Source organism: Pan paniscus, chromosome 8 (genome assembly GCF_029289425.2).
Source record: "Pan paniscus chromosome 8, NHGRI_mPanPan1-v2.0_pri, whole genome shotgun sequence".
NCBI classification, from domain to species: Eukaryota; Metazoa; Chordata; class Mammalia; order Primates; family Hominidae; genus Pan; species Pan paniscus.
This window is the reverse complement of record NC_073257.2, coordinates 134752268-134762895: the sequence shown is the minus strand read 5'-3', so window position 1 is coordinate 134762895 and position 10628 is coordinate 134752268. Positions and strand designations below refer to the sequence as shown.

Here is a 10628-nt window from a genome sequence, read left to right as displayed (position 1 = left end):
GAACTCATCCTTTTTTGTGACTGCATAGTATTCCATGGTGTATATGTGCCATATTTTCTTAATCCAGTCTGTGGTTGTTGGACATTTAGGTTGGTTCCAAGTCTTTGCTATTGTGAATAGTGCTGCAATAAACATACGTGTGCATGTGTCTTTATAGCAGCATGATTTATAATCCTTTGGGTATATACCCAGTAATGGGATGGCTGGGTCAAATGGTATTTCTACTTCTAGATCCCTGACTTCCACAATGGTTGAACTAGTTTACAGTCCCACCAACAGTGTAAAAGTGTTCCTATTTCTCCACATCCTCTCCAGCACCTGTTGTTTCCTGACTTTTTAATGATCGCCATTCTAACTGGTGTGAGATGGTATCTCATTGTGGTTTTGATTTGCATTTCTCTGATGGCCAGTAATGATGAGCATTTTTTCATGTGTTTTTTGGCTGCATAAATGTCTTCTTTTGAGAAGTGTCTGTTCATATCCTTCACCCACTTTTTGATGGGGTTGTTCGTTTTTTTCTTGTAAATTTGTTTGAGTTCATTATAGATTCTGGATATTAGCCCTTTGTCAGATGAGTAGGTTGCGAAATTTTTCTCCCATTCTGTAGGTTGCCTGTTCACTCTTATGGTAGTTTCTTTTGCTGTGCAGAAGCTGTTTAGTTTAATTAGATCCCATTTGTCAATTTTGGCTTTTGTTGCCATTGCTTTTGGTGTTTTCGACATGAAGTCCTTGCCCATGCCTATGTCCTGAATGGTATTGTCTAGGTTTTCTTCTAGGGTTTTTATGATTTTAGGTCTAACATTTAAGTCTTTAATCCATCTTGAATTAATTTCTGTATAAGGTGTAAGGAAGGGATCCAGTTTCAGCTTTCTACATATGGCTAGCCAGTTTTCCCAGCACCATTTATTAAATAGGGAATCCTTTCCCCATTGCTTGTTTTTCTCAGGTTTTTCAAAGATCAGATTGTTGTAGATATGCGGCATTATTTCTGAGGGCTCTGTTCTGTTCCATTGGTCTATATCTCTGTTTTGGTAACAGTACCATGCTGTTTTGGTTACTGTAGCCTTGTAGTATGGTTTGAAGTCAGGTAGTGTGATGCCTCCAGCTTTGTTCTTTTGGCTTAGGATTGACTTGGCAATGCGGGCTCTTTTTTGGTTCCATATGAACTTTAAAATAGTTTTTTCCAATTCTGTGAAGAAAGTCATTGGTAGCTTGATGGGGATGGCATTGAATCTATAAATTACTTTGGGCAGTATGGCCATTTGCACGATATTGATTCTTCCTACCCATGAGCATGTAATGTTCTTCCATTTGTTTGTATCCTCTTTTATTTAAAGCACTCCTCAGCAAATGTAAAAGAATAGAAATTATAACAAACTGTCTCTCAGACCACAGTGCAATCAAACTAGAACTCAGGATTAAGAAACTCACTAAAAACAGCTCAACTACATGGAAACTGAACAACCTGCTCCTGAATGACTACTGGGTACATAACGAAATGAAGGCAGAAATAAAGAGGTTCTTTGAAACCAACGAGAACAAAGACACAACATACCAGAATCTCTGGGACACATTCAAAGCAGTGTGTAGAGGGAAATTTATAGCACTAAATGCCCACAAGAGAAAGCAGGAAAGATCAAAAATTGACACCCTAACATCACAATTAAAAGAACTAGAAAAGCAAGAGCAAACACATTCAAAGCTAGCAGAAGGCAAGAAATAACTAAGATCAGAGCAGAACTGAAGGAAATAGAGACAGAAAAAACCCTTCAAAAAATTGATGAATCCAGGAGCTGTTTTTTTGAAAAGATCAGCAAAATTGATAGACCGCTAGCAAGACTAATAAAGAAGAAAAGAGAGAAGAATCAAATAGACGCAATAAAAAATGATAAAGGGGACATCACCACTGATCCCACAGAAATACAAACTACCATCAGAGAATACTATAAACACCTCTACGCAAATAAACTAGAAAATCTACAAGAAATGGATAAATTCCTCGACACATACATCCTCCCAAGACTAAACCAGGAAGAAGTTGAATCTCTGAATAGACCAATAACAGGCTGTGAAATTGCGGCAATAATCAATAGCTTACCAACCAAAAAAAGTCCAGGACCAGATGGATTCACAGCTGAATTCTATCAGAGGTACAAGGAGGAGCTGGTACCATTCCTTCTGAAACTGTTCCAATCAATAGAAAAAGAGGGAATCCTCCCTAACTCATTTTATGAGGCCAGCATCATTCTGATACCAAAGCCTGGCAGAGACACAACAAAAAAAGAGAATTTTGGACCAATATCCTTGATGAACATTGATGCAAAAATCCTCAATAAAATACTGGCAAACTGAATCCAGCAGCACATCAAATAGCTTATCCACCACGATCGAGTGGGCTTCATCCCTGGGATGCAAGGCTGGTTCAACATACACAAATCAATAAATGTAATCCAGCATATAAACAGAACCAAAGACAAAAACCACACGATTATCTCCATAGATGCAGAAAAGGCCTTTGACAAAATTCAACAACACTTCATGCTAAAAACTCAATAAATTAGGTATTGATGGGACGTATCTCAAAATAATAAGAGCTATCTATGACAAACCCACAGCCAATATCATACTGAATGGGCAAAAACTGGAAGCATTCCCTTTGAAAACTGGCACAAGACGGGGATGCCCTCTCTCACCACTCCTATTCAACATAGTGTTGGAAGTTCTGGCCAGGGCAATCAGGCAGGAGAAGGAAATAAAGGGTATTCAGTTAGGAAAAGAGGAAGTCAAATTGTCCCTGTTTGCAGACGACATGATTGTGTATCTAGAAAACCCCATTGTCTCAGCCCAAAATCTCCTTAAGCTGATAAGCAACTTCAGCAGTCTCAGGATACAAAATCAATGTGCAAAAATCACAAGCATTCTTATACACCAATAACAGACAAACAGAGAGCCAAATCATGAGTGAACTCCCATTCAAAATTGCTTCAAAGAGAATAAAATACCTAGGAATCCAACTTACAAGGGATGTGAAGGACCTCCTCAAGGTGAACTACAAAGCACTGCTCAGTGACTGGTTTTTTATCAGCAGTCCCCACAGTGAGGGTTCTCTCTCCCCAACTCCTTCCTGGAAGGGTTGCCCCCCAGTGGGAGATCTTTGTGGGGATCTCTAGCAGCTGCCACTCAGGCGGCAATGAGAAATTTGCTGTGGAGATGACAGGAAGTTGGATCTTTACACTGTTCCTGCAAATCATGAACTGGCATTTGAGGCCTTTGACATTTGAGGCCTCAGTGACATCTGAGGCCTTAGGGGCTCTGGCCTGGGAAGGGAAGCCTGTGGGAGGTCAGAGGATCAGTAGGGCAAGGTGGGGGTGTGGCACCTGGGCAAACTCTGGGTCCAGCTGGGTCACTGTCCTGCCGAACGCCTATCAACTCCAATGGAGATGACACTAGGTTCAAGAGGCCAAAGAAGAGACTCAGCCAGAAAATGAGACATGGGATTTTATTAGGGGCTACATACAGGGGACAGAGTTCAGCATGGGCTGGACAGAATAATTGCATGGCCTAGTGGAGATGGGCTGGGAAGGAAAATCGCAGCTGCTGGCAAAGAGCATGCAGTTTATATGGCATTTTCGCTTAGCACCCTCCCCCTAACAGTCTCCACCTGGCAACCTTCACTTAACCCAAAACTCAGGGCCTTGGTCTCCTGGTTGGCCTGCAATTCCATGGGATGAGATGGGGGCTCAGATGTTCCCGACAGACAAGAAATGAATCTCAGGGCTGACCACTCCTAGATTCACCATCTCTGAACATACATTCAGTTGCATCTGCCACACAGGGTCATTCTCAGGGTATGCTTCAATTGTTGATGTCAGGTGTGTTTACCTTACAGTCACTCAGATGCCCTGCCAGACAACTGAGGGGTGGAAAGAGGCGGCAGAGCATTGTGAGGAAAAGGGAGAGCAGATCCAGGTTCCCCTGCAAGGATTTCTAACAGGTTATGTCTGGAGAGGCTGCAGCAGTTAGCTTAGTCCCTTGGGCACTGTGTTTTGCGGCTAAGAGAAGGAAATCCTGGTGTCCATAATGAGACTAGGAATGGCAAATGTGTGTGTACTAGGGAGGGTGGGGGCTGCCCTCTTTTCATTTTCATTCATTTATTCATTTATTTAGCAAATATTATGTAACGTTCTAGGTCCTGAGCAATACAGAATTGAACATGAGAGACACAGTCCTGCCCTCATGGAACTTGAATTCTAGGCGGAGAATTAAACAAAAATAAATGAAGAATTCAAACAGTGAGAGGAGCTCTGACTGCAATGAAACAGGGTGACCCATTTTATTAATAGACAGTGGCTGCCTTGGGGTGGGGAGAACATATGAGGGTGGGAGGGAAGGTGTCTTGAGAGATGAAATCTGAGCAAAGACAGAAAGATAAGAGGGAGGCATTCATGTGTGATCTGAGCTTGGGAGTTGCATTTTAGGCAAAAGAGAGGGCAAGTGCAAAGGCCCTGAGGCAGGGACCAGATGGGCACACCTACAATAGTAGAGATGAAAGAACAGCTTGGCTGGACATGAGTGGGAGGAGCGAGCTGGGAGGGAAGGATAGAGAGGAGCAGGTAAAGGTCAGATGTGGAAAGGACCTGTAGGGCAAATGAGGAGTCTGAGTTTTACTCTAAGTTCAGGTGGAATATTTTGAGTGGACAATGCCAGGACTGGCTACTTTTTGAAGAAACTCTGTGCAGCTCTGTGGAGGTCTGACGCTGGTGTAGGCTGCGTCTCCTGAGGTGAAACCCTCTGGCTACCGCCAACTCCTCTTTATTGTTCTGACTGTGCTGCAGCCCAGGAGGCCTCCCTGGGGAGACATGCTGTGACCCAGGGGATCCATTCCTTGTTGGGCCCGCACCTATTGCTGCAGGGGAAAAGCAGCACCTGAGATGCTGGGATGTGGTGCTCAGGAGGAGATTAGACACTCTCCAAGGCCCCTGCCCAGCTCTGCTCCATTCCTGTCTGCTCAGGCTGGCTGCGGATGAGGTGGGACTGGGTGTCCTGGGGTGAGTGAGCAGGGTGCAGGCATTTGAGAGGGGACCCTTCTGATTACTAAGTGCTGCTCACTCACAGCTGTGTCCATGAACGCCCACCCCCACCCTGGGCTCTCCCTCTGAACCCCTCTCTCTCTCCCATGGCCAGGATCTCAAACATCCCTGATCCATCCCCACTGAGTGCAAGAGTTTCGTGACCACACTCTGTTGGGGGGTAGGGTGCCTGATAAATGATTCAGGCTTCCAGGTTCAGTCAGGAGGGAAGCCACCTTCAGGCCCTTGGCAACTTTCTCTGGATCATGGGGTGCTGTGCGGTCACCCGGCCTCATCTCGCTGCCTCTTCCCTGGCACCTGTGCTAGTCCCCACTTCACATCAAGGACACAGAGGCTCAGATGGGTCAAGGGACTTCCCCTAGTGAAGGCCGAATTGGGATGGGAACCGAGTCCATAGGGCCCCAAAGCCCATGTGTGGTGTTCTGCCCTCCTGCTAATGGGGGCATCCTGAAGACCCTTGTCCCACCCGCCTCCCTCACGGCCCCTGCGATGCCTGCACCAGGCATAGTTGCCCATATAGGGAGGCCCTGGCACAGGCCTTCTGGGTCCAGGCACTGGGCTGCCCACTGGGTGGGGTAAGAGGGGACTCCTGGGTGCTCTGTCAGCTCAGAGCTTGCTGGTGACAAGAGTAAATCGGTGTCAAAGGATGGAAACAGTGCCCAGAAACTCGAGGGTGAGAGATCACTTCCAGGACGAGGGTCTCAGGGCAGCCTCCAGGGAGTTGCTCAGCTCCAAGGGCAGCCCCTCCAGAGCTGCTGGGCCTGCCTGCCTCTGGCCTGTTTCCCCAGCACTAAGGTTGGGGGAATCCTGAATATTTCCAAGACTCCCACACACTCTGCCCAGATCCCTGGAGTTCAGCCAGCAGGCAGCCACCCAGATGCTTATTTCCACCCTTGTTCACCCATCACCTGGAAGCCACAGCTGTTTCTTTCATTTGCTATTCCTGTTTTCCTGTTTACCCCTTTAGTAGGTAACCAACTGTTACTAGTTAATAATTATTATTTTTTATTTTTTATTTTTATTTTTTGGAGACAGAGTCTTACTCTGTTACTCAGACTGGAGTACAGTGGTGAGACCACGGCTCACTGAAGCCTGCACCCCAGGGCTCAGATTATCCACCTCAATGCCTGCGGAGCTGGGACTACAGGTGTGGGACACCACATCCAGCTAATTTTTTTATTTTTATTTTTGGTAGAGATGGGGCCTCACTATGTTACCCAGGCTAGAATAATTCTTTATATTGTCTACATGTGATGTTCACAAGCAAGGGTTTAGTTCATGAGAGGAGTATACATGATGGTTATGCCTTTCTCGTGCTCGAAAGCAGTTCCAGGAGGCTTAGGGGAAGGAGCCGGAACAGAAGGCAACTGGGAGCAGAAGAAGCGAGGGAGGGCTTCCTGCTACCTGTTGCTGTCCTTGACCTAAGGAAAGAAACTGAAACAAAATTAACATAGAGAGGTTATTTGGCCCAAGGTTGAGGACCGTGGCCGGGACGCACTTCCAGGTTGCTTTGGGAAGTGCTCTGCTTGGCCTGTTACTAGTAGGTTCTTAAAGGCAAAGGGGGCAGGCACAGTGGTTCATGCCTGTAATCCCATCACTTTGGGAGGCCGAGGTGGGTGGATCATTTGAGGTCAGGAGTCTGAGACCAGCCTGGCCAACATGGTGAAACCCTGTCTCTATTAAAAATACAGAATTTAGCTGGGCACGGTGGCACATGCCTATAACCCCAGCTACTCAGGAGGCTGAGGCAGGAGAATAGCTTGAACCCAGGAGGTGGAGGTTGCAGTGAGCCAAGGTCACGCCACCGCACTCCAGCCTGGGGGACAGAGCAAGACTGTGTCTCAAAAAAAAAAAAAAAAAAAAAAAAAGGCAAAGGTGATCAGGAGTGGCTAATACAGGAATTCTCACTGGTTTACAGAGATGACATTGGTTAGTGATTGGTTCTACAGGGTTGGATTATAGGGTATGAGTTTTGGTGTCCAGCGTATGGATTTTTATGGCTTCTTGGCATCAGTTAGTCCAGAGCCCATATAGCAAGTGGCTTCAGGAGGTAATTATTTAGCTCACAGGGGCAGTGAGACATGACTGCTGTTTCATTTCAGTTCCTCTCTGGGAATGATAATTAAAGGGGGCTCACATTCCTCATGTTTACCTGCTATCCTCAGATAAAATTTCTTTGCTTTCTCACTGTGGTCCAGAAAGTCTGGGCTTTGGTGGAAGTCCCTATTATAGTTGAAGATGCTGATGGCTGGATCAACGCACATCAGTGTTATCGTGATCCACAAAGGAGGCACCTACTCTGACGATCTGGGGGTGGCAGCAGGAGAAATCTGGTTTTCCAAATGTGCCCCTTGAGGCCACTGATCTCAGGACTTCTTTTACACAGATCAGATGACTTTAATGCAAGGGAGGTCCTGCCTGGCTCCTCTCACTGTCTTAGACAAATGGACCATTATCCGTGGTGGAGGAACTAGGTGCCAGCGACCACAGCTTTCAGGAGAGCCAAACGAGCTACTCCAGCTGGGTGAGATCAGCTGGGACTGACATTGGAAATGTCCTAATATCAATGTGCATTTTCCTTGTAGGGTGGGAGATGTGCTGGACACTTTCATTTTCTAACTTTCTTTTACCGCAGTGTAATATTACCAGCTAGTGACCCCAAATCCCAAAGTAGGTAATACACATATTTAAATAAGCGATGTTTATAACTAACAAAAATACTGGAGGCAGAGGATTATTTCCAATATTGCACATTTATTCAAAAGTACAGAAAATAACACTGTACATTATATAATAGTATGTAAACACTCTAGAACTTGACTTGAATCATAAAACGTTCTATTAAGAAAGAAATATTGCTCATGAAGATCTTTGTGCCCAGCTTTCCCAAGTCAGAGGCCCTCATTTATGTCACAACAGCAAGGTGGCAGGGAATCAAAACTGGCATGCATTCTACATCCTTCACAGCACTGGAGAGATGGACAAGACTCCATGGTGGTGGCTTTGGCCTGGCTGTTCGTGGCCCAACACACCTTGTCTGGGTTGTGATTTTTTACAACCACTGCATCAGGGTCCTTTGCAGCTCTTAAGAAAAGACACACAAAGCTCAGGCTTAGAATTTTTCTTCTCAGTCCATTTGTTAGAATTGTTGGGGGTATCTGGGAAGTTTAGTGCTGAAGCCAGTCAAACATGAACACCAGCCCTACATTAAGGCTCTCTCCCCTGTCTCAAATTCCTCTTGAATCCCTTCCTCTCCTACGATTGCTATAAATGTAAACTCAGGTTACAAAAGTAAGGGTAAGTGAATTGCAAGCAATCACCCAGCTGGTGACTGCAGGCCCCTGAGATGCAGGAATGATGGGAAGGTGTGCATTCAGCTGTGCCCCAGGCTCTGGGATGTGTCTCTGTGAACCCCTTAGAATGGACTGTGTCTGACAACCAACCTCTCTGGTACTTGAAGAGTCTTCTCCCCAAACTGTAATTGTCTTTTGTTCAACCTACATTCCCTTTTCTGCTGTCTCCCAGGATATTCACACATGTCAGCTGTCCCAGAGTCCTAAAGATCCACCTCTTTGTTCTCAAGGCCACCAGAAATAAATGAAGGAACACTCTGAGAGCTCCCAACTCAGGCAAGAGGAAATCAATCCAGCCCATCCTCCGCATGAGCACAAGGCAGAGGCTCATTAATGCAGTCTCCCTACAGAGTCTTCAGCCTACGGTGCCCAGGGGAGGTACTGGCCAAGGTGCTGAACAGAGTGAGGTACTGGCTAAGGTGCTGAACAAAGGGAGGCCAAGGTGCTGAATTAAACACCTGATGGTAAACTCATTGAGGTCCAGTGACAGCCAAGCACCACTGACACTCACAGCCTTAAACTGAGAACATTCTACAAACCCCCGGCAGAAGGGAAAAAGATTTTACACTCAGCTGCCATTTCTGCCTTTTCAAAACTGCTTGTTCTTCTTGTCCTCACTCACTCAGGGGTATGGCCACAGCAGAAAGGAATGACCTTGCTCAAATAGGGAGTCCAGGTATCCCATTTGAGGAGGTGTAATTCATTTTCCCCCACGTGACTCACTTTAGTGCCTTAGCTACTTTGAAGTAAAGACAGAACACAACACTTAGAAGCACCATCGCGGCAACCAGTAAGCTGCTTCCGATGCCGATCATGATCTTCGTCCTGAGATCAAACATCTTTGCCATGCCTAGGGAGAAAGTGCAGGGAAGCAGAACGTGGCCTTCCTCCCCACACAGCCACTAAACAACCTTCCGTTAGTAGAGGAAGAGTGAACCCCAAACACATGTAAACTGCAAGCAAATCTTTCCAGAGAGGCCTAGGATCCTAAGCTGGTCCAGGGGTAGGCAAAAGGATTTATTTATGGGTAAAAATGGACTTAAATGCAAACTCCAGAGGGAAGGAAATCATAATGACAGACAATGGGAAGAATCTTTCCCTCTCACAGGCATGATGTGCAGCTGGAAATGACCACAGGCCTGCCTTGGAGCTGATGGCTTCACTCCCCACCACCTGGGCCCTGAAATATGTTCACTCAGAGGGTCAGAAGTCACCCCTCACTGTACATTAGGTTTAAAATTATTTTATGAAACTAAGAGAATTAGTTTAAAAAGTATTGTCCAACAATACTGAGAATATGACAATCTATTTTGTAAGTGATAAGTATTTTGGGAAGAACAGTTTTCAATTTTCCCACCAACAACTGGGTTATCTCAGGGTTTAAGGGGATTCCTGACACTTCCAGCCAAACCTTTGCCAGGGCTCAGAAATGGGACGTGGTCTGCAGAGACCAGGAGCCAGCTTCTTCAGGAGCCCCTGTCCCTCATTCTGTCTTCCTAGTAGACCATAGGCCTACCTCTGCCATTTTTCCTAGTAAATACTAAATTTTCCCAGGAAACCCAATTTGTTTGGAATAAGTAATTTGCTTAATCTAACACTGTGAAACTGGGGAACAGTGAGCCAGGAGAGAAGAATAACCAATCTGATAGCTAAGCATACTTACTACAGTTCAACCATCCAGAGCTAGATGAAGGCCAATTGTAACAATAAAATTAAGGGAAAAAAACCTTTAGGGCATGGGATATTTGGAACTTCTCAAACCTGTAATCTGAGAAAGAGGGACCTAATTATCCCTGCTAGGAGTAATTAAGATCCAAGGTTGAACAGCTCAGCTCACTTTTTGGAAGCTCAGGCTCAGCCAGAGCTGGTAGAATGGGCCTATTCTGACATTCATGCCACAGGCTGTGTGACATCAGCTCTCGGGACACCAGCTGTCTTTCATGGAGTTCTGAATTCTATTCCATAGGTATATTTTTGCTTTTGTGAAATATAAATACTATTTTGAATCACTTAATTCTAAGTCTTTTACCTTTTCAGGTCTTATTTCCCTTCCATTAATTTTTGGAGTTTGACTGCTAATCAAAATCAAGTTTGAGATTTCAATTTAGCAAATAAAAGAAAAAGAAATGTGGGAAGGGTAAAATAATCTTACATTTAAATTTCAATTATAGAAGACTGGTTAGAC

The 10628-nt window shown here is 45.2% G+C and overlaps 1 protein-coding gene across 1 annotated transcript; it reads right to left on the bottom strand.

Annotated features, from left to right (window-relative positions):
• Window positions 1-4534: 4534 nt before the first annotated feature.
• On the bottom strand, window positions 4535-10317 carry FAM24A (family with sequence similarity 24 member A). The gene is made up of 3 exons (XM_003816312.6): window positions 10107-10317; window positions 9167-9293; window positions 4535-8174 (listed from the first exon to the last, which is right to left on the bottom strand). Exons 2-3 carry the CDS (start codon window positions 9289-9291, stop codon window positions 7982-7984), a joined length of 318 nt encoding a protein of 105 aa, XP_003816360.1. The 5' UTR covers window positions 9292-9293; window positions 10107-10317; the 3' UTR covers window positions 4535-7981.
• Window positions 10318-10628: the final 311 nt, after the last annotated feature.

Excerpts from the sequence above, each read along its gene's own strand:
- FAM24A (XM_003816312.6), bottom strand. The coding sequence starts at position 9,291 with ATGGCAAAGATGTTTGATCTCAGGACGAAGATCATGATCGGCATCGGA. Across the intron at positions 8,175-9,166 it reads AAAGTAGCTAAGGCACTAAA|AGCTGCAAAGGACCCTGATG; the intron begins GTGAGTCACGTG and ends TCTTTTCTTAAG.